This window comes from Sus scrofa, chromosome 3, assembly GCF_000003025.6.
Source record: "Sus scrofa isolate TJ Tabasco breed Duroc chromosome 3, Sscrofa11.1, whole genome shotgun sequence".
Classification (NCBI taxonomy): Eukaryota; Metazoa; Chordata; class Mammalia; order Artiodactyla; family Suidae; genus Sus; species Sus scrofa.
This window is the reverse complement of record NC_010445.4, coordinates 112,738,028-112,761,764: the sequence shown is the minus strand read 5'-3', so window position 1 is coordinate 112,761,764 and position 23,737 is coordinate 112,738,028. Positions and strand designations below refer to the sequence as shown.

The window sequence follows — 23,737 nt, the reverse complement described above, 5'->3', positions numbered from 1 at the left end:
TACTTTGACAGAATTAACAACTATTAACCTTTTAACCCATTAAACTAAACCCTAAGACATCATTTCTCATTTTTGTAACAAATTGTAAACAAGTTATATACACATATATACATCATTGAAGAAAAAAAGAAAATATTAGTTGTATTGGTAAAGTTCCCTTTGACCTCCTCAAGTTCTACCAGCCACTTCATTTACCCTGAAACAACCTTTTCATGTTTGTACTGTATTCTTCAGATCAACTACATTTTATTTGTATCCATAAATAACACAGAGAAGTACTCATGCACGGTTTAAAAATGTTTATAGGGTTCGAATTGTGGCTCAATGGTAATGAACCCGACCAGTATCCATGAGGATGTGGGTTCCATCCCTGGCCTGGCTCAATGGGTTAAGGATCTGGTATTGCTGTGAGCTGCAGCATAGGTCACAGACGAAGCTTAGATCTGGTGTTGTGGTTGTGGCGCTGGCCAGCAGGTGCAGCTCCAACTGGACCCCTAACCTGAGAACATCCATATGCTACAGGTGCAGCCCTTAAAAAAAAAAGCTTACATAAACTCTATACTATATCAAAATTCTGCAACTTGCTTTTTTTTAAACTTAACATTATGTTTGTTTGCTTGTTTGTTTTTGGCTGCAACTGCAGCATACAGAAATTCATGGGCCACGGATCAAAACCTCTGCCACAGCAGTGACAATGCTGGATCCTCAACCTACTGAGCCACCAGGGAACTCCTTAACATTATGTTTTTGAGTTCTGACATTATGCTGTAGATCTACTTGGGTCCTCTAAACAGCTTTAAGTATTTTATCTTGTGAGTATTCCATGTATACTTATCTATTTTCCTAATGAATAACATTCAGCTTGATTCGAATTCTTCATTATTTTTAAATTACATAGGACTGAACATCTTCATGGATGGGTCCTTAAAAACAGAGGGTGGGATTTCTCTAGCATATATACCTAGAAGAGGTATCACTTCATTATATGATACATGTATTTTCAGTTTTCCTAAATGTTAACAGATTTCTCTCCAAAGTAGCTATAGCAATTTGCATTCCTACTAATATTTAACTTTCTCATTTCCCAAGTCCTTGCTAACATGATATTTTCAAACTTTTTAAATGTTTGCTGGGCTGATGGATTAAAAAAAAAGGGGCTTCTCATTGTTAGTTTTACGGTATTTTTTTTTTTTGTCTTTTTAGGGCTGCACCCATGGCATATGGAAATTCCCAGGTGAGGGGTTGAATTGGAGCTGCAGCTGCCAGCCAATGCCATAGCTATAGCAATGTGGGATCTGAGCCATGTCTGTGACCTACACCACAGTTCATGGCAACACCAGAGCCTTAGACCACTGAGCAAGGCCAGGGATCAAACTCGAGTCCTTCTGGATACTAGTTGGATTCGTTACTGCTGAGCCACAATGGCAACTCCAGTTTTATAGTGTTTTAAATTATATTCAAATATTGCTCCTTGAACTGCTTTCAACCTCTTTAAAGAAAGGGTATATTTGGTCTTATAAGTTTTAAGCAACAAGCCCTTCATTTTTATCAACTTTTTATTATACTCATGAAAATAAAAAAAAACTTTTAGAGAAAATTTACTTCTACCTTATTTTAAAATGAGAAGTGATTAGGCCTAAAAATCATACTATTAGCCAAGATAAAAGGTGACTTCAACTTTCCCAAAACTTACTTGATATCAGCACCTGCAATGAAGCAGCCTGGCTTTGATGAGATAAGGACAGCGCTTCTGATCTGACTGCTAGACCAGACTTCATTCATCACTTCTATGAACTCTGAATGCAGTTCCTGACCCAGAGTATTTACCTGCCAAAGGGACATACATATAAACTAAGAATTTAAATTTAAAGTAACAGATGTGCAAATCACCATCAAATGCTATTTTGATTTAAGCAAATATGCTTACTCAGGAGAAATATATTGCTAAAAGAAAGAGAGACGGGGAAGAAACAGTAGCTGTCTTATTAGGTGCTTGGGCCAAGATTAAGCACCTCTCCCTTTAAATATAGTTCTACTCCAAGGAGGACCTCATATTCCTAAGGAAGGTCATATTCCTAAGAGTTTGAATCATATGCAGGCTACACATAAGTCTACAAACATTTATCAGCTTGGAAAAAATTTGTATAATGTTAAGGAAAAAAAGTAATGAAATTAGACATAGGAATCTTAATTTTTAAAATATTTGTTGAAACTGGATTGTATATTAAAAGCACTTATCTTTAGGTTTAGAGTATGAATGATGTTCAACTTAGAAAATTCTAATAAAATACCTTAAGTTTGAATCATTGCTCAGTAAATGCCAAGATTCACTTTAGTGAGGGGAACTGGCTCTTAGTTTCCTTAATTTGTGACAGTTGTTAACTGCTTCTAGGTAGGTCTTCCTACTTCAATTAGGCTGCTGGTAACAAAATTTCGGAAATATGAAATCTTTCCACCAACTTTAGGTGGGACGAAAGGATGAGCTCCTGCAATAAAGCTCTTTTTGGCAAAAGACTGGATTAATGCTGCATGCTTTGTTGAAGGTGCCAAAAACAAATGAAGCTCCACTTTTAACAGAAACTGATTTCCAATATGTGAGCTTCACTGAGTCATTCGAGTTCCTTAGGACACATAAGGACAATGATGCATAATCCAGCCAACTTATTATCAATAGTGACTCATGACAGGCAAGTACTAAAGAAAACTGACTTAATAATCGCATAGCTAAGATGGGTAGGTCAGCTTTAGTTTTTATAAATAAAGCTTGCGCTTTAGTTCTTATCTAATAAACCGCCATGTCATTCTACAGCGTAGCAGAAGGCTAGTTTTATCAATCCTTGACGTTAATCTGACACCTCAGGTCAAGTAGAAGCAATTCTTAACCAAGGACCTCTGCTTGAGCAAAATGCTCCAACTCTATGAAAAACTCTAAGTTCGTAAGATAGAATTACTGCCAAATCAGTGGATTCATTTCTTTGCCATTTGAGACTGGATTAATGAATGTAGTGAGCAGAAAGAAACTGCAGCAAGTTAAATTAGGTACCTTTGAATTGGGTGAGTTAATTCGGATAACTGCCACATCCCCTTTGACTCCATAGTTAATATGGGTTCTGGCTAAAAAGAGAAGGAAAATTTACTTGTAAATACATTTATTGCTAAATAAGTATAAAAAGCAATGTAAGCATGTCAATGAGAAATTAAACTTACTCAGCAAAGCAGAAGACCTTGTAAAGTTGCGGCAAATGTACCCTGTAAGAAAAAGGTATTTCAAAACTAATTATTACACAAAACAGAATTTCTACAGTACTTGCTTTTTATAACAAAGCTGGAGTTTATAACAAAACAAAGAACTATAACAAAAACTATAAAAAAATGTTAAAACAATGTGTTCTAGACCATTATTGTGACTACTACCCTATCTTTTTTATTTTAATTATCAGGTCATGTGACTATTTGGATACTAAATGTGGCAGGTAGACAAATGGCCTCTCAAGGATGTCCATGTGTCCCCAGAAACTGAGTATGTTAGGTTATATGGCAAAGGGAAATAAAGGGGGCAAATGGAATTAGGGTGGCTCACTGGCTGACCTTACCACAGGGAGATCAGGCTGGGTTACTGAGGTCTGCCCAATGTAATTACACGGGGAGGAAAAAGGCAAAGAGAACCAGCAATGCAGCATGAGAACCCATGGCTTTGGAGAAGTCAAGGAATGCACGCAGCCTCTGGAAGCCAGAAAAAGCAAGGAAATGGATTCTTCTTTAGAGGATCCAAAATGAACACAGCCCTGCCAACACTTTTCATTTTAGCCCAGTGAGACTCATTTCTGACATCTGGAAGTGCAAGATAATAAATTCGTACTGTTTCAGACAACAAGTTTGTGGAAATTTAGGGCAGCAATAGGAAACAAATACATTAAAAAACAAGGAATCTACAAAGCAATCCGTACTGTTAGCTCCAAATATATTTCAACCATGTTCTCCAGGCAGGTCCTCTTGCATTTTTTATGGAGAGATAAACCTTCCAGTATCACAAAAAGTAAAATCAAAGGGCACTAGAGGCTCCATGTTTCTCTCTATCCTGCAGTTCTCAAAGGAAGAGGGAGAGGAAAGCACAGAAAAGAGCAGCTTAATATTGCTTCCAAATGCAAAACAACATAGTATTACAAAAAGAAAACTTGGAGTTCCTGTCGTGGCTCAGCAGTCACCGAACCCAACTAGGAGCCATGAGGTTGCGGGTTCGATCCCTAGCCTCACTCAGTGGATTAGGGATCTGGCGTTGCTGTGGCTGTGGTGTAGGCTGGCGGCTACAGCTCTGATTCGACCCCTAGCCTGGGAACCTCCATACGCCACGGGTGTGGCCCTAAAAAGCAAAAAACAGACAAACAAACAAAAACTATATAGATGGCACCAGGACCAAAGTGGGGTGATCTCTGGTTCTGTCTGCATTTCTTTCTGCAATCCAAGTCAGCTCTCAAAGTGCAAAGGCCTTGAGAGCCAAAGACTCGGGGTCAACCATCAAGTTTATCATTTACTAGCTGTATGACAGTGTATAAGGATCTTAAAGCATTTCAGTGTTCTTATAAAGATAGAAGTCAAAGTGATATAACGATTATAAAAATACCTGTATGTCAAAGCACCAAAGTAAATTAAGATAGAAGCCAGCCATCTCCTCAAACCCCACTACCTCCACCTCACTAGTGACACACTTTCCTTCTTTGCTTTTCCCCCACTGGAAATCTGCATCATCTGTATTTATTCCTCTTCCCTCTTTACATCTGTATAATTGCTCCACAAAGCTCTATCTGGAGAATCCGAGTACAATGATCTTTCCCTTCCCTGTCTGAATTTTTATCTTTATTATTCACTGTTCTGGTCTCTAGTGCATTTGCAGCATGTGTTGCCCCCAACTAAACTGTAAGCTCCTCCAACATCATCTCATCGTCATTCATTCCACAACCAAAATCTAGTATGTCCTACTATGTGCTGTTCCAGGCACCTGGAGCGAACAGAAAGACAAAAATCCCTATCTTTGTGGAGGAGGTGAAAACAGGCCTGGCATAAAAAGGAGTTTGTCTGAAAAGTAGAAATTGCAGGGGGAGAGGAGCCAGGTAATAGACAAGTCTAGCTAGAACAGTGTAAACTGCATCAGTGAGAATGCACTGATCTGGAATGCAGAGTGGGAGGGAGGAAGTGGAAAGACAGATTAAACAAGAAACATAAATACGGAAATAGATATGTTAGAAGATAAGTGCCTAACAAAAAGAGAACAAAGCAGGTGAAAGGGTTTGGGTGGGAGCTACAATTCTAAAGACCAAATATTTGAGACAACAGGTTTGTGTTCATCAGCTTATAAACTCTTACCCACTAAGCTACCTTTGGCCCACATCCATACGCAAAACCTCCTCTACATCAAGAGAGGCAGAAAACAAACAGAAAATCAGTAAATGTACAAACATATCTGGAAAACAATTTCAAACCAGTCAACCAAATCAAGATGAAGTACAAGACAGCTTTACTTTTGGATTTCAGCCTTACTCACTACCTAATTAGGAGAGCTTGCTTTAGAGCGGCTGGGTGAACTTTAGCCTATATTTACTGAGGCAGCAAAACAGATGGAAACCTTTGTCCTACTTTCTGATTGTTTAAATAATTTAACTCAAGAAGATACCTACAAGACCTAAGATTATAGCAGTGGAGAGAGCTGTATTCTGCTGACGCAAGTGTCAAATATGAAAATGTTACCTTGGTTGTAACAATCATGTTTTTCTCAATATTTAATCCCAGAGGAAGGGACAGAATTAAGGAAGTGAGAGTCAAATTTATTTAACTCGTTGATTAATTTATTTTTGCTTTTTTTTAGGGCCCCACCCCTTGGCATATGGAAGTTCCCAGGCCAGGGGTCAAATCAGAGCTATAGCTACTGGCCTACACCAGAGCAAGACCAGATCCAAGCTGAGTCTTCAACCTACACCACAGCTCACAGCGACACCACTAACTGATCGAGGCCATTCTTTTTTTTTTTTTTTTTTTTTTTTTTTTTTTTTTTTTTTTTTTTTTGGTCTTTTTGCTATTTCTTTGGGCCGCTTCCGTGGCATGTGGAGGTTCCCAGGCTAGGGGTCTAATCGGAGCTGTAGCCACCGGCCTACGCCAGAGCCACAGCAACGCAGGATCCGAGCCGCGTCTGCAACCTACACCACAGCTCACAGCAACGCCGGATCGTTAACCCACTGAGCAAGGGCAGGGACCGAACCTGCAACCTCATGTTTCCTAGTCGGATTCGTTAACCACTTCGCCACGACGGGAACTCCCAGTGGTAGCATTCTTGAGGACACAGGTTTGATCCCTGGCCTCGCTCAGTGGGTTACGGATCAAGCGTTGCTGTGAGCTGTGGTGTAGTTTGCAGACACGGCTCAGATATGGCATTTCTGTGGCTGTGGTGCAGGCGGGCAGCTACAGCTCTGATTCAGCCCCTAGCCTGGGAATTTCTGGATCCTTAACCCACTGAACGAGGCCAGGGATTGAAACCGAATCCTCATGGATACTAGTGTCCACTGAGTCACAACTGGAACTCCCTGGACTTTTTTCAAAAATCTATAAATTGCTACTAAAAGAGGCAATAACTATAATAAGCCATATTTTCTTTATTGGGGAAAGACCAATGCAAAATATATACACATGTGTATGTATATATACTTCTACACAAAAAAAATATAGAAGAACCAAGCTTGTAACTTTTTACTACACATGTAAAACAAACATTACTTTAAAAATTATCAGATATACATAAATCACAGTTCTTCAGGGCAAAAAAGTGTTAATAATAGCTAATGCTTATTAACATTAATAATAGCACTTACTTCATAGAAAAGCTGTTTTACACTTAAAACAATTCTTTTAAAGCTCAAAAGGTGGTATTATTCCTCATTTCACAAAGGAGAAAACAGAAATATACATTAATTGTCCAAGGTCATCAGGGGTAAGGTCACCAGAGAGGGTAAAAGACAAAGCCAGATTCAAACCCACAAGTCAAACTCCAAATTTAATGCTTTTAACTGAATTACCTTAAGAGCAATGGATGGGAAAGTTCAAAAATATATATTTGATATTTTTAAAATGTTAAATCAAAAATGTGGAAAACAGACAAATCAAACTGTCAGGTAACATGACCAAATGCTAACAGTAGGTATGTGAGTAGTAAGAGAATGGGTGATTCTTTTTCCTTAATCCCTTTCCCCACTCTTAACATTTCACCTTCTTGTAATATTATGAGTGGGAGTCACACACACACACACACACACACACAGAGTCCTGTGGAGCCTAAAAACAGTGGTTGAAATAAGAAAGCAGAAAAGAGTCAATCATTTAATCAATCCCTTACAGTAAAGGGAGATTCCAGGCACTAAAACAGCATACAGTACTACCCTAGTGGTTCAGAAGGAGGAAGGCATATTATAAATGAAATTACTAGTTAAGTAAGCAGAGTTAAATACAACATGCAATAAAAAAAATCACATTTCACCTTAAAGATTTGAGGTGGAAGGAAAATGCTTGATTTTCCACAATCATCCACTTTAATTCTTTCTCTTGCCAGTTTGAAGAGAAAAAGACAATATAGCTAATGAAAGCTACCTGGGTATTGTTAGAAACTAGGGTAGAAATAGTTGTTAAAATTATCTAACATTTTGTTCCTTAAGTATCTTCATGTTTAAAAAAAAAAAAAAGTTTTCTCCTTGCAAGTTGCAGGACCTCCCCTGAGAAAGTCAACGCATTATACTGGGTTCCTACTGGGATTATGGAACTGCAACAGGTGAGTTTCCTATTAAAGTGTGGTAATAGGTACAAAAAAAGGTTTTGAGGGAAAGGGTGTGGAAGTGGCAGTAATTTGAAAGGCTGGTTAATTTCATACAAGAAGGTTTTAAGATACCTCCTTTTACAGGCAAGGTGCTGTGGAGCCACAAAGATGTGACAGACTAGGCTGTCCTAGTCGTCCTGGACCTCTCCATCTAGTAGGGACAGGTTCAAGGCCATCATGAAGGGAAATACGGGGAGACCTGCGGAAGATGCCAGACCCAGTGGATGGAACTCAGAAACGTCAGCGGTTACGGAGTCTGAAATCGCCGCAGGACTTGAGAGAAAATATCAGTCCCTGCGCCAGTAAACAACAAGACACTGGGTCCCACAGCAGCAACCCTCTCCCTCATCCAACGCTGGCTTCCTGAGCCAGGAGATGCAGGCAGCGCTGCGGCGATAAAGTCCAGGTCTCTGGCCAGGACCGTAGGTTGCCCTCAAGCAGGCCTCACCTGGGCAGCGGAGCGTCTGGGAGGCAGTGAAGCGACGGAGGCTGCCTATTGCCCGGGAGGCGACCATCTTGAGCAGGAGAGGACGAAACTGGAAAGTTGCTGGAGCTGGTGGCAGCCAGAGGACTTTTCTTCCCGCCGGCTGCCCCTGGCCAGGCGTCCGACGTACTGCCTGACTGAAACCCCGGTGACGAATTGCCGCTGGCCCCTTAACCTTGCCCTTGGCTTCCGGCTAACGGGACGAAAAGGACACTTTCTCCGCCGGAAGGAAGAAGACCCTGGGAGGAGGGGGCAGAGTTACATTTTTTTCAGTCAGGCAGCCGGAGGGCAGCCCGGGAGGCCGGCGTGGCTCGCGGAGCCAGCGGGCCGGGTGAGGGGTCCTTCCTAGGCAGGACCTGTCTTTTGGTCCCCGACGGGTCCTGTCACTTGAGTCCGAAGCTTTCCCGAAGCAGGTGCCTGAGCGACGCGAACTAAGGTGAGAAGGAGCGTGCGCTCGGCTCTCCGCCTGGCCTTGCCCCCCGGCTCCGTCCGCGCTTCCTTTCCCACCTTCTACCCCAGGGCCCGCGGCCGCCTCCTCCATGGGGGAGTGGAGTTCGAGGGGACGGAAGGAAGCGTCTCAGTGGAGTCTCCCGTACCGGTGCAGTTTCGTCAGTAATTTGGCTTCGCGTTGTCGTAGCTCTGAGCAGCGGTGTCCCCTGGCTCGTTTAATTTGTCATCACAAGTTAACAAACTGTTGATTTGTGTGCGTGTTAGTTTAAAACGCTGGCCCGTGTTCCACTGTTGTTTCATGCGCTTTGCCTGTAGTCAGGTCGACTACAGAGATTCGGCTGGAGCCAGAGGATACCTCTTTTATGCTGCTGGGAGTGGGACTCTGTCTCATGGCTTTTGGGGACTCAAGTTGGGAGGAGCTGAGACATTGCCGTGCCCTGCTCTGAGATCCAGTGCTCAAGATTATTTTCTCATCCAGAAGGGACCTGAAGATCATCTAGTCATTTATCCCCTTCACTCTATCGGTGAAGCCCATGAATCAGAGTGGCTACAGTTGGTAGAAATAGGACTAGAGCCTACATTTACTAACTTCTAGTCAAGAACTCTGCAGTGCATGATTGCTGTTTTTGTGCTGGAAAAATAGTCTGGAGTCCTGGAATCCGGCGATTGATTCCAAAAAAGGGGACCTCGTAGGCCCTTTCGCTGCCATCTCATTGAATCTTCATATCCCAAAATTGTAGTTTGCATTTTGTAAGTGGAGTTTAGGGGCTCAGAGATTATGTCAACTTTCTGGTAGCTGGCAAAGCCAAGAATGAGACATAAATTTGAGTCTCACCGCTCACCAGATTGACTGTTCAAGAGGCAGAGAAGAGGCCGGGGGAAATGGCAAGGAAGTTGAGACTGAAATGAGGAGTATGGAAAGAAAGAAGAAAAGGTTTCTGTTTAAAGCTCAAGTCATATAGTGAGTCCTCCATCACTGTGATCATGTTAAGCAGAAACTGGATGACCAGTGATCTCTTAATTAGTAAAAGGAATTCTTGATGACCTCCCAAAGCCCTCCAACTCATAAGGCTTTTACAGTTCAAAGCTGCCTCCTCCCTCATAATGCTCTTGCGGCCTCTAATTTAGTGTAGCATTTATTGTTTAGATCAGCAGTGGCAAACTTTTTTCTGTAAAGGGCCAGAGAGTAAATAGTTTAGGCTTTACAATCCACATCCATCTCTGTCATATATTCTTTCATTTGTTTTGCTCGCCAACTCTTTAAAATTGTAGAAACGGTTATTAGCTAGAGGCCCTGGGGTTGTAGTTTGCCAGCGCCTGATTTAGATCACTCTTTTGGCTCTTGAATTTTGGTTCCCTGTATTCTCAACAAGAGCCTAAGCTCCATCAAGGGCAGAAACAGCTCCTTCTCACTGTGGTTTACAGAAAGAGGAACTCAGTGTGTTTATACCATCGCCCACTAATGTTAATAGCAAACGCGTGTATAACCCGTACTGTGCATCAGGCACTGTACCGAGTGCTTTATGTATTTATTGATTTAGTTATTCTTCATGACAACCCTATGAGTTGTAGGCACTTTAATTATCTACAGTTTATAGGTGTATCTTACCGATGAATTATCTACATTTTACTCTTAAAACCGAGAAAGAAAATGGCCTTTGGAGGTCATCAAGAATCCTTTTTGCAAGTTGAGTTACTTGTTTAAGGTCATAACAACTAGGGTAGAGCCAGGATTTGGATTAGATGGTCTGCCTTTAGTGTGTGTGCTCTTAAGGACATGGTAGATTGTGTCTTAATGAGCTGTTAGAGCCAGTCCATCTTGCTTTCATTACTTGTTTACCTCATGGATCTTTCCATAGTTTCACAACCTACTCAAGCCTGGCATGCTCTCCAAATACTTGAGTCAAAATATATTTCCTAAAGCTTAAAGCAAATGGCAGTAACTAAGTCAACTCTCCCGCAGGCTATTTTGCTTAGTTCTTTCTTTTGAAACCTCGCTCTACTTTTTATTAATTATTGAGGGAATATATATTCTATTTAATTTTTTTCAAAAACTTCAGATAAATCTAAAGAAAATAAATACACCAATAACTCCACCACCCAGAGCTAACTGCTATTAACATTTGCTGTGTATTTTTCTGGACATTTTTTAGGCATTTGTATACTTTTACCTGTAAGATATTACATGCAAATTTTCCTAAAGCTAGATTTATACCATACATTAAAAAGAAAATGTTCATTGTAAAAAATTTAAGAAGACAGAAGAATATAAAATACTAGAGTTCTCTTGTGGCACAGTGGGTTGAGGATCCAGTGTTGTCACTGCAGCTGCTTGGGTCACTGCTGAAGCATGGGTTCAATCCCTGGCCCAGAAACTTCCATGTGCCAGGAGTGTGACCCTCCCCCAAAAGAATATAAAGTGAAAGCCCCTCTTTATCTCAGCTTCATGGATTTTCATCTCTCTTTCTGTCATAAAATGGAGTTTTACTATATGTATTGTTCTGCAGCTTGCTTTTTCATTTAATATATGTTGTGGACATCTTTCCATTCCGTATATACATGTATCATTACGTTTCAATTTTCTTTACAAATTACTGAACATGGATGGAATGTTTGCTGTTTTCTACTATGTGTGTTTACATCCTTAATATTTGTATTGGCTAGAGATCTATGATTGCTGTATATACACCTTGAATATTTCTATTGCTTAAAGACCAATAAGAAGAATTACTAGGCTCAAAAATTACAGTTCAGGAGTTCTCACTGTAGCACAGTACGTTAGGAATCTGACTGCAGTGGCTTGGGTTGCTGCAGAGGCTCGGGTTCAATCCCTGGCCCAGGAACTTCCATGTGCCGTAGGTGTGGCCATAAAAAAAGAAATAAATTCACAAATCAAAATCTGAGAGATAACTAAAAATTGCCTTCTGAAAAGGCCTTAGCAATTACACCTCTATGTGGAAGGGCCTAAATAGATCTACTCTTGCTAGAATTATATATTAACCAATTTTTAATTCTTGCCAATCTGATAACCCCCAAATGATACTTTATTTATTTATTTATTTATTTTTTTGTCTTTTTGCCATTTCTTGGGCCGCTCCCATGGCATGTGGAGTTTCCCAGGCTAGGGGTCGAATCGGAGCTGTAGCTGCCAGCCTATGCCAGAGCTACAGCAACGCGGGATCCGAGCCGCGTCTGCAACCTACACCACAGCTCACGGCAACGTCGGATCATTAACCCACTGAGCAAGGGCAGGGACCGAACCCGCAACCTCATGGTTCCAAGTCGGATTCGTTAACCACTGCACTACGACGGGAACTCCTGATGCTTTATTTTAATTAAAAATCTTTTGTTAGTGAGGTTGAACATTTAAATTTTTGTTTATTGGACATTTTTATTTCTTCTGTGAATTGCTCATTTGCTCATTTTTCCTTTTGGTCCTGTTTCAGGAAGGAGCCTTTCAGTCGCAAATAACAGAAACTGCAACTGAAATTGGTTTAATAAAGGGGATTTATTTTCTTATGGAACAGAAATGCATAATGGGAGAGTGGGTTTCAGATATGATTCAATCAGGGCTCTGGATTCTTTTTCTGAATTCTCAGCTCTGTCCTCCTTTGAGACCAGCTCTTGCCTTAAAACTAGTTTTTATCATGTTTGCAACTTGTAGCCATGCCAAGTTTCAGAAGGAGAGAAGATTTGTGTTTCAGAATTCCAGGCAGAAGACTTGAATGTCGTACTGACTAGACTATCCCTGAATTGATACTAGTGGGCAAGGCAATACCATATATGAGTATTTGAGGCCTTGGTTTCCTGAACCAATAATCTTAGCAAGGAGAATGAGATTATTCTGATTGATTTAAACCCCAGAGTTGAGCTAGATTCAATCCCGTGTAGACCACATGTGGCAGCTACGTAATGGGGTGAAATGGATAATGGGGCTGAAAAACCACAGATTCCATTACAGATTGTTCCTCTTTTTCCTGTAATTTGTATAAAATCTTTATGGATTATGGTATTAACCCTTCGTTTTTCGTGTTGTTAAGTATTTTTTCTGAATCCGTTGTTTGCCTTTTAACTTTATTTTATTATGTTTTGCTGTGAAGATACTTTATTTATTTATTATTTATTTATTTATTTTCTTTTTAAGTCCCCACGTGTGGTATATGGAGGTTCCCAGACTAGAGGTCGAATCAGAGTTGCAGCTGCCAGCCTACGCCACAGCCACAGCAACGTGGGATCTGAGCTGCATCTGCAACCTACACCACGGATCATGGCAATGCCATATCCTTAACCCAATAAGGGAGGCCAGGGATCAAACCCACATCCTCATGAATACTATTCAGGTTCTTAAATTGTTGAGCCATGACTGGAACTCCTGTGAAGATACTTTAAATGTTTACTTAATCAGATCTTTTTTTTTCCCTTTATTTTGTCTTTTTAGGGCCGCACCTGTGGCGTATGGAGATTCCTAGGCGAGGGGTTGAATTGGAGCTACAGCTGCCAGCCTACACCACAGCCACAGCAACACAGGATCTGAGTCATGTCTGTGACCTACACCACAGCTCACGGCAATGCTGGATCCTTAACCCACTGAGGAAGGCCAGAGATCGAACCCATGTCCTCATGGATAATAGTTGGGTTCATTAACCACTGAGCCATGACGGGAACTCCTCTTGTAGTAAGTTAAAAAAATATATATATTTAGATTAATTCATCAGTAATTTGTACTTACAGTGTGAGGTATGGATCTAATTTTTCCCCAAGTGATTAGCCATTTCCCTGATTTCTTGACTATTTTCATGAATTTCATTTCAAGGTGAACTTTACTTATGGGGATTTATGTTCCAGACTCAAGTGGCATCAAATGTAGCTTCTGGAAAAGTGGTGTCCATCTCATGGGCCAATTTGTGACTCCTTGGCTAGAGTCCCTTGAATATTCTAATCTGATGAGCCTGGAGGTTGGACTTCTCCATCTTTTTCCAGTGGACATATTTGGCCAATGCGATGTTTTTTTTTTCTTTTTGGAAACCACAGGGCATCTCTCTTTAGTCTGTGAAGACCTAAGAGAGGTTAAACAAGGCTTTTATATTAGTTATTGCTGTGTAATGAATTACTCCAAAATGTAGCACCTTAAAACAATAAAAATTTATTGTCTCATACAGTTTCTGAGGGTCAGGAATCTGGGGCTACTTAGCTGGGTTGTTGTGGCTTAGAGTTTCTCATGAGGTTGACGTCAGAATGTTGGCCGGGGCTGTAGTCATCTGAAAGCTTGTCTGTGCTAGAGGATCCACTGCCAAGCTCACACACATGGCTGTTGGTAAGAGGTGTCAATTCCTTGCCTCGTGAGCCTCTTCATGGGGCAGTTCCTGATGTGCCCTCTGGCTTCCCTCAGACCGAGTGATCTGAGAGACAGACCACAACGGAAGCTGCACTCTTTTATAGCCTAATCTCAAAGTAACATCTTGTTACTTCTGACGTATCCTTTTGTTTACCCAGACCAACTGTGTAAATTAAATTCATGGAAGTGGAATCGCTGATCAGAAGTTAGATGCAGTTGTGGTTTTTTTGACAGTCAGTTGCCAAATTGCCCTCCAGAGGGATACAGCAGTGGAGGTGCTTCAGGTTGCACCCCTAACAGCAATATGTGAGAGTGCCTGTTTGTGTAGACTCTACCACACAATGACTATCGGACCTTTGAGGCGAATATTATATCTCTGTGTGCTTTTAATTTGTATGTCTCTTATGAATGAGATTGGACATCTTTTCATGTCTCTAAAGCCATTTGTATTTCCATTTCTGTGAACGGTTTTCTCGTATCCTTTGCCCATTTTTCTCTTACTGATTTGTATGAACTCAATTTTGGGAGTTTAGGGAGGTGTATAATATGTTTTAAATATTTTTAATATGTAAGGGTTTTTATTTTACAGTTTTATTATTTTGAAACAATATCGAGTTTATAAAAAAGTAGCAAGTATGTTGAGTTCCCCTTGTGGCTCAATGGGTTAAAGAACACAGCTATTATCCTTGAGGCCATGGATTTGATCCCTGGCCTCATACAGTGTTGCAGCAAGCTGTGGCGTAGGTCACAGATGCAGCTCAGGTCCTAGGCTGTAGACAGTCGGCTGCCGCTCTGATATGACCCCTAGCTCTGGGAACTTCAATATGCTGTGGGTGTGGCCCTAAAAAAAAAAGTAGCTAGCATAGTATATAACTTTTTTCTTTTTCTTTTTTTAAATTCAAGAACAGTTGATTTACAGTGTTGTGCCAATTTCTGTACAGCAGAACGACCCAGTTGTACATATATATATACATTATTTTTTTTAAACTATCTTCCATCATATAGAACTTTTTTTTTCTTTTAGCAGTTACGACGTGATACTGCACTTTCCCTGAATTTTTTTTTTTTTTTTTTGTCTTTTGTCTTTTTTGTTGTTATTGTTGTTGTTATTGTTGCTATTTCTTGGGCCGCTCCCGCGGCATATGGAGGTTCCCAGGCTAGGGGTTGAATCGGAGCTGTAGCCACCGGCCTACGCCAGAGCCACAGCAACGCGGGATCCGAGCCGCGTCTGCAACCTACACCACAGCTCACAGCAACGCCGGATCGTTAACCCACTGAGCAAGGGCAGGGATCGAACCCGCAACCTCGTGGTTCCTAGTCGGATTCGTTAACCACTGCGCCACGACGGGAACTCCCCCTGAATATTTTTTTAATGCTACTTCTCAATTTTATTTTTATTTTTTATTTTTTTACCTTTCCCCCCTGCCACTATACAGCATGGTGACCCAGTTACACATACATGTATACATTCTTTTTTCTCATGTTATCATGTTCCATCATAAGTGACTAGATATAGTTCCCAGTGCTGCACAGCAGGTTCTCATAGCCAGTCCCTTCCAAAGGCAATAGTCTGCATCCATTAATCCCAAGCTCCCAATCCCTCTCACTCCCTCCCCTTCCCCCTTGGCAACCACAAGTCTGTTCGCCAAGTCCATTATTTTCTTTTCTGTGGAAAGGTTCATTTGTGCCATATATTAGATTCCAGATAAAAGTGATATCATATGGTATTTGTCTTTCTCTTTCTCTTTCTGACTTACTTCACAGTATGAGAGTCTCTGATTCCATCCATGTTGCTGCAAATGGGATTATTTTGTTCTTTTTTACCGCTGAGTAGTATTCCACTATGTATATATACCACATTTTCCTAATCCAGTCATCTATCAGTGGACATTTGGATGGATTCTGTGTCTTGGCTATTGTGAATAGTGCTGCAGTGAACATGTGGGTGCATGCGTCTTTTTTAAGGAAAATTTTGTCCGGATATATGCCCAAGAGTGGGATTGCTGGGTCATGTAGTAGTTCTATGTATAGTTTTCTAAGGTACTTCCATACTGTTCTCTATAGTGGTTGTACCAGCTTACATTCCCACCACTAGTGCAGGAGGGTTCCCTTTTCTCCACACCCTCTCCAGCATTTGTTATTTGTGGACTTATTAATGATGGCCATTCTGACTAGTATGAGGTGATATCTCCCCTGAATACCTTAGTATGTATTCCCTACAAATGTTCCCTAGAAACTTTCCACAAGGCATACTACACAGTCACAGTACAACCATCAGAATCAGGAAGTTCATGTTGGTGGCTTCATGGACCTGTCCAGCAATTTCTCTTCCCCTTTGACCCTAGAGAAGAGCATAAACTCTGGAGCAGATTGCCTGGCTTTAGATCTCAGCTCTGTGTCTTAGTTGTCACTCAATCCCTGAATGCCTCAGTTTCTTTCTCATCTATTACAAAGGGTATGAGAATCACCCTTGCCTACTCCACAGGTCATTGTGAGGATTAGAGGGGTTGATGCTTAGATTAGTGGTTTGCATGCCATGAAAGCTATGTCAGTGTAGCTATAATAGTATTAATATTAGAGAAAAGGTAGCTGGCAGTAGAGTGAGTTTTAGAGTATTTTATAGTAGCCATGGACGAGATATCAGCGATCATAGACTACAGAATAAACTACGGATTGTTCAAATAACCCAGAATGTATTTTACTCTTATTTATTTATTGTTCTTCTCTTTTTAGATTTCACAATGACGTCCCTCTTGACTTACACTTTTAAAAGTCTTCCCAGTACATCAAAATGGGCCCTCAGATTTTGTAAGTTGTATTTGTTCTTTCTTTTTAAGATTAGCTTTGGATATGTAAGCGTCTTGCATAGACATGGTATTGTACTGCTTTTTGTAAGCACTTTATTTTGTCTTCCAGCTTTAAGACCTCTGAGCTCTTCCTCCCAGCTGCAAGCTGCCGCAGGTATAGTAATTTGTAAAAGAAACATTTTCTATTTAAATGTTAAATTCTGGAATCTAGATTTGTGAATTTTGAATAAACACCAAAACTAATTTGCTAACTCTCCCCTTTCTATAAGCAACCTGAACATCACTATTGCCTTCAAATTAAAACAGTATAGGACCAATCAATAATAATAGATTATGGTGTAGGGTTGGGCTCAAGGATGTTGGCAGGACTTTGCTTTCTGGGACTTGGAACCTGATGGAGTCACAGAGGTTCCATGAACCTTGCTGGTCAGTTTTCTCAGCTACTGGCTGTCAGCCCTGGAGATGATTAGCTCACAAACCCTCTGGAGACTATTGTGGAGCCCAGAGTTAACTTACTCAACTTCCAGTGACAGGTTTCTCTGTTAATGAGGTCCATGTGCAGAAGGACCTGTACCTGAAGTAGATGTGACCTTGAAACTAGTTAATGAAAGAAGGTTTAGTCAATATGAAATGAAAAAAGGATGGAAATTTGTTGATTTTGTATGGTCTTTTAGACCTTGGTAAACCCAATGAGTTAGACTTCTTCACTATTGAGTACATACTTTTGCAGAACTTGTTGTGGGTATGTGTCTTCAATGGCCAGTGCTAAACACCCTGACAGGTTCATACCATTATTCTCCTTGCCTGGGTCCTATATTGACCTATGATTTTTGAGTTTGGTGTCATTATGGTATTTCTACTTGGATAATAACTTAATAGAGAAAGTGCCTTACCAGGATTCGGAAGATACTACGCTGTTCCAGTTCTACTTCTTGTGGGGCTGTTTGGCCTTCAAGGGATACTTCCCTGTGCTTTAGTTTCTTTGTCTAAAAGAGAATTACAATTTTAGCCTTGTTAACCTCAAGTAAGTATGAATATATTTCAAAGAAGTTTGAAAACTATAAACCCAATATAAGTAAAAGATGGTATTTTTATATTGTTTTACATATAGTATATTTTCAGGGGTCTGTTGCCTAATCACACCTAGAAAAGTTTCATGTTGTCATATAACAAATATATTTTCTGAATTCTCTCAATTCTAACTAGAACGTAGATTAGTATTAACCTTACAACCAATTATTCCCTTCTCATTTCACCTTTTTCCTAATTTTGATGTTTATTCAGATCTTTTGCTTTGAGATCACACAGAGAGATCTGATTCTTGTCAGCTGGGAGATGGTCACATTGAATAGCAACAGAGGGAAGGCATTTTTGCTGGCTTTTGGAATATTCTTCTTTATATTGCTTTTAAACTATTTTTGTGTTTCTGTCTCCTCAACTATATTGTAAGCCTTCGTAAGACACAAGCTCTGGGGTCTAACACTGCCCTCAAGTGATTTGTGTTCATGTTGATGATGATAGTGGTGCAAGAAGATGTGTGATAAGACAGAGGAATGTGACCAGCTGATTTGAGGGGAGGGAGCAGGAGCGGGCATGTGCCCATGCTGAAGAGGTTTAGGTTGCAGTAATTTTATAGCTAATTTCTCTTCAAGCTCATGTGACTACTATACTTGATGGCACTCTTAGGATGAAGGAATTAGAGTGGTACTAATTTTATTGATGTTTTTAGTCATCAGATTGGAAATGTAAGTGAGAGAAATTATGACTTGTTCAGTAGTTATGTCTGTATATACTTTGCATCTTACTTGACTTTCATTCTGATAAACCCATCCTAAGTTGAAAATATTGTAAGTCGAAAATGCATTTAAGGAGTTCCCGTCGTGGCGCAGTGGTTAACGAATCCGACTAGGAACCATGAGGTTGCGGGTTCGATCCCTGCCCTTGCTCAGTGGGTTAACGATCCGGCGTTGCCGTGAGCTGTGGTGTAGGTCGCAGACGCGGCTCGGATCCTGCGTTGCTGTGCCTCTGGTGTAGGCTGGTGGCTATGGCTCCGATTAGACCCCTAGCCTGGGAACCTCCATATGCCACGAAAGTGGCCCATGAAATGGCAAAAAAAAGACAAAAAAAAAAAAAAAAAAAAAAAGAAAATGCATTTAATACACCTAATCTACCAAAATTTGTAGTTTAGCCTAACTTACCTTAAACATGCTCAGAACACATTGGGCAAAATCCTCTAACACAAGGCCTATTTTATGATAAAGTGTTGAATATCATGTAATTTACTGAATATTGTATTAAAAGGGAAAAATGGAATGGTCAAAAGTATATTAGTTGTTTACCCTGTGATTGTGTGGCTGACTGGGAGTGGCTGCTCACTGCTGCCTAGCATCATGGGAGAGTATCATATCGCATATTGCTAACCTGGGAAAAAAATGAAAATTCAGAATTCAAAGTACGGTTTCTACTGAATGCATGTTGCTTTTGCATCTTCCTAAAGTTAAAAATTAATAAGTTGAACCATGGAAAGTTGAGGACCATCTGTATATCTATATTTATAGATCTATATCCACACATATATGTATGTATATAGCAGTGGTATAGTACACATCTCTTACCTGCTTTGATTTTAATCGTATTTATGAAATACAGAATGTTTATCAGTCAGCCATTAGAAAACTAAGTTTGGTGTTGGGAGGAGCCTTGTAGGTCATTTAGTCTAGCTCCCATATTTGCAAATAAGAAATTTTTGTCCATGGTAGGGACTAGAACCCAGATATTTTAACCTTCCATTCAATTTTTTATAACACATTGCTCCTGAGTGCCCACAGCACTGTGGAATAGATAAAGGAGACCCTGAGAAAATTCTGATGTGGTTAGGAGCCAGTGTGCACATGAAATAGAATGAGAGTCCTTTGGGTGACAGTTCAATATATAGTAAATATTATCTTTAAATGTGGCTTGTAGCATTACTTTAATTATTTTATAATATGCTAAATTGTTTGGAATAGCTAATTTTTGCTCTAGAAGTTGCAATGCAAGTTTGGAGGCAGGAATTACAGGTAGTTGTAGTTATCAATGAAGGCTTTACTAGGAGGTGGAATGTGAACTAGGCCTTGCGGGTGGATAAGAATTAGATGGACAGAAAGGGGCCACTCAGATGGGAGGGTACATAAATGAGGCCAGGGAGGTGAAATGAGCACGGCTCCGGGGAACTGGGGGGTTGCTTATCTCACTGCATGGTGAGAAGTAGTGGGAAACTCTTTTGAGTCATTCATTTGGAACTAAGTAAAGCCAGGAATTCATTAGGAATTTGAATTTTATCTGAAAGTGTATAAAAGGAACATGTGGCCAGTTCTTAAAAAGTAGAATGACATGATGATATGTCATCTGACTTTTCTTCTCATCACTTTATTCTCTCCAAAGTCAGTCACAAGTAATCTGCAAATCTTGAAACATGGTGGCTTTTTCATTCCTATTCTCAAGTGTTGACGCGTTTGACCATCATCTGCTCCTCAATACTCTGCTATCTTTGCTCTCATGCACCAGTCTCTCCTGATTCTCCTACTGCCTCTCAAGTTTACCTTCTGTCACACATCGTCTCCCTGCCCTCTGAACGTGGGGAGATCACAAAGCCAAGTGTCTGTTATCGTGAGTAAGGGACCCACTCGGGTTCAGGATGAGAAGGCTTTGAGTACTGCAGCTGGGGAGGCATTAGGAACCAAGCAGCTACTTTGCTCATGGCCCCACACTCCAGTGCTCTCCTGGCCTTTCTGCTTCTCTTTTTAATATTCTTCTTCACTCTTCTTGCTGGCTTCTTTGCTCACTCTGGGTTTTTGCTGCTCCATAACTCTGACTTACAAAGACTTCACTTTACTATCACACTGGTTCTTCGTCATTGCATCTTTTTGGCTTCCACTCATTGGTATTTCTCTCCATGCTTTGCTTGGGTTCCTAAGAGAGAGAATCTGACTGGTGCAGCTTATCGCTGGTAGGTAGATGACATAGGTTACTGGTTGGCCTCTCTGTGAATTGACTTTTGATGGTTTGGTGCCCAGTCTGAATCTAATCAGCTTTGCCTGGGGGCTTAGGGACATGATGTCTGTGGTTGCCTCTTTGCAGAGACTAAATAGGGCAGTTCTGTTTAGAGGGGGCTGTGGGTGAGCAGGCACTGTCATATATGTCTCTGCTTTTCTTCTGTCTTCTAAAATGTGTATATCTCATTGTTCTCTCAGCAACACCTCACTTCAGAGCTTCAGTTTTGCATTTCTAGCTCTCTGTTAAATGGACATATCCACCTGAGTGTCTTCCATCACCTCAAAGTTACTATGACTTAAAATTTAAGTCATTTTTCTTCCCAAACCAGGTCTTACTGTTTATATAGAGTAGCTAGATGTTCATAGCCTCTAAGCTTCCTTTATAATCTTTTCTTTCCATATCCTCCTTTATAAAATCTCTTTTTCCGTCCCTTCCTTTCCGTTCACAGTGATGCTGCCTTCATCGGCTTTTAGCATCACATGCTTGATTTTGCTACAGTCTCCTTGCTAATCTCCTTGTGCCTTTATCTCCTTCACCAACCGAGCTACCGAGGGAATATCTGTATCCCATTTCATCATGACTCTCAGCTTTGACTACTATTTCCTTGAAGTTAGTTATAGATATTTGTCATGAATAGTTCTCTGTGACGTAAGTGGCAAGTGATTGTTAAAATTTTATGCTTTAGGATTTTTCTCTGTCTCTATTAATAAAAGAGTGATGATGGCAGTTAAATTTCAACATTAACAACAATAACAAAAGAATGAAATACATTTAGACATAGAAATATACCAAGCTATATTGTCAGATGAGTAAACATAATACCCAAGTATGTGCATGTACATGCATTAAAGGAAAAAAAAATGTGAAAGTAATATACACCAAATTAGCAATATCTGCCTCTGGGAGGGAAATTATATGGCAGCAGAGGGCATAAAAAGGGAATTCTGGTTTTATCCCTGTGTTTTATTTTATTGGCAGTGCCTGCGGCATATGGAAGTTCCTGGGCCAGGATCGAACCCGCACCACAGCAGTGACCCAAGCCACTGCAGTGACAACACCAGATCCTTAACCTGCTGCACCACAAGAGAGCTCCGACTCTCCATATTTTATTATATTTTACTTTTTTGTCTTTTTAGGGCTGCTCCCTCAGCGTATGGAGGTTCCCAGGCTAGGGGTCGAATTGGAGCTGTAGATGCCAGCCTACACCACAGCCAAAGCAACGTGGGATCCTAGCCGCACCTGCAACCTATACTACAGCTCACGGCAACGCCGGATCCTTAACCCACTGAGAGAGGCCAGGGATCAAACCCGCAACCCCAGGGTTCCTAGTTGGATTCGTTAATCACTGCGCCACGACGGGAACTCCCCGACTCTCCGTATTTTAGTATTGTTTATTTTTCTTTTTTAAAAATCACCAGCATATATTAATCTTTTTTAATTAAAAAATTACAGAAAGGTTGCTCTTTTGTTTTTAGAAAATAACTAGACAAATTGAGTCAGATTCAGGAAACATTCTGGGTTTTTGTGGAATAGCGGTAGTCACCAACCAAATGGCCTTTATTTCTTCATAGAAAGGCAAGAATGTTAAGCCGTGTGAAGAGTAAATGATATCACTTATTGTAACTTCTAGTATTAAGGTCAGGTTTAATTGGTTGCTTTCAGTGGGATAGATTGTCAAGCACTTGATAAAAGAAACAATTTGTTAATGGTATAAACAAATGTAAATGCTAGTTAATTTCTTAACCCTTTTTTTTAAGTTGAAGTAGTTTGGTAAATGGCAAATGCAATTTGGCATTGAATGATATAATTATATATAATTCTTAGAATGTCAGTCTTTAAAAATAAAAAATCATCCGACTTCATATATTTTAATTAATTGTTCTCTGAACCTTATCTTAAAGCCGTCCAGACCAAATCGAAGAAAACCTTAGCCAAACCCAATATAAGGAATATTGTGGTGGTGGATGGTGTTCGCATTCCATTCTTGCAGTCAGGCACTTCGTGAGTATGAAGTGATTGTGTGTTACTTGCGTTTTCTTTCTTTGTATCTCTTTTTTCTTCCCAGCTTTAGTGAGGTATAACTAACAAATAAAAACTGTATACATTTAAGTTGTACATGAATCTTTAAAGGTATACAAGGTGATGTTTTAATGTCTATGTACATTGTGAAAGGGTTGCCACAATCAAGTTAACTAACACATCCATCACCCCGTGTAGTGTATTTATTCCTTTTTTTTAGGCACTTCCAAAAGTGATCTTTGTAAATGTAACCCAGTAGATAATCCTATTGCCAGGGGACTAATATATAAATAACTCTTCCACAAATTTAACACAGAATAATTCAAGTCAGTGATGAAATAATATTGCAAAATTTGTCTTTGATCCTTTCTCATGAGCAAGCTAGTGTAGTGTTATATTGAATAAGTTCTATTTTGAAAACCTAGTGCGGGACCAGATAGCTTCCTTCCAACAGCAGTATCCTTTCTTGGTCTGAAGATAAGTACCTTGTTTCTGTGCCTCTTCAGGGGTTTGAAAACTGAGGATGCAGGCCCATGAGCATTCTGAAGGGGCTCTAATCTGCTGCTTTGGCCTCCTGCAAATCATAAGAATTGGAACTGATGTACTGATCCAAACCCTGGTATAGCACAGCCCCAAATATATGGAACGAGAATGGTTCTAGATGAGTCCCCAAGCTCCCCAGAACCCAGCTGCTCTTCTTCCTAGACTTTCCTCCTGCTTTTTTGTCCCCAGGTGAAGCCCAGTCTGTCTTAAAA

At 40.4% G+C, this 23,737-nt stretch overlaps 2 protein-coding genes across 2 annotated transcripts in view; one reads left to right on the top strand and one right to left on the bottom strand.

Moving 5' to 3' along the window:
- HADHA (hydroxyacyl-CoA dehydrogenase/3-ketoacyl-CoA thiolase/enoyl-CoA hydratase (trifunctional protein), alpha subunit) overlaps positions 1-8,422 on the bottom strand; it is a 44,285-nt gene extending 35,863 nt beyond the window's left edge. Inside the window, 4 exon segments of the mRNA NM_213962.2 lie at positions 1,694-1,827; positions 3,044-3,114; positions 3,208-3,249; positions 8,301-8,422. Coding sequence (NP_999127.1) covers positions 1,694-1,827; positions 3,044-3,114; positions 3,208-3,249; positions 8,301-8,367 — 314 coding nt within the window. The 5' untranslated portion in view covers positions 8,368-8,422.
- Positions 8,644-23,737, top strand: part of HADHB (hydroxyacyl-CoA dehydrogenase/3-ketoacyl-CoA thiolase/enoyl-CoA hydratase (trifunctional protein), beta subunit) — a 40,228-nt gene continuing 25,134 nt past the window's right edge. Inside the window, exons 1-4 of the mRNA NM_001348972.1 lie at positions 8,644-8,772; positions 16,855-16,929; positions 17,038-17,082; positions 22,865-22,964. Of these exons, the coding sequence (NP_001335901.1) occupies positions 16,863-16,929; positions 17,038-17,082; positions 22,865-22,964 (212 nt within the window). The 5' untranslated portion in view covers positions 8,644-8,772; positions 16,855-16,862. The remainder of the gene's footprint in view (positions 8,773-16,854; positions 16,930-17,037; positions 17,083-22,864; positions 22,965-23,737) is intronic.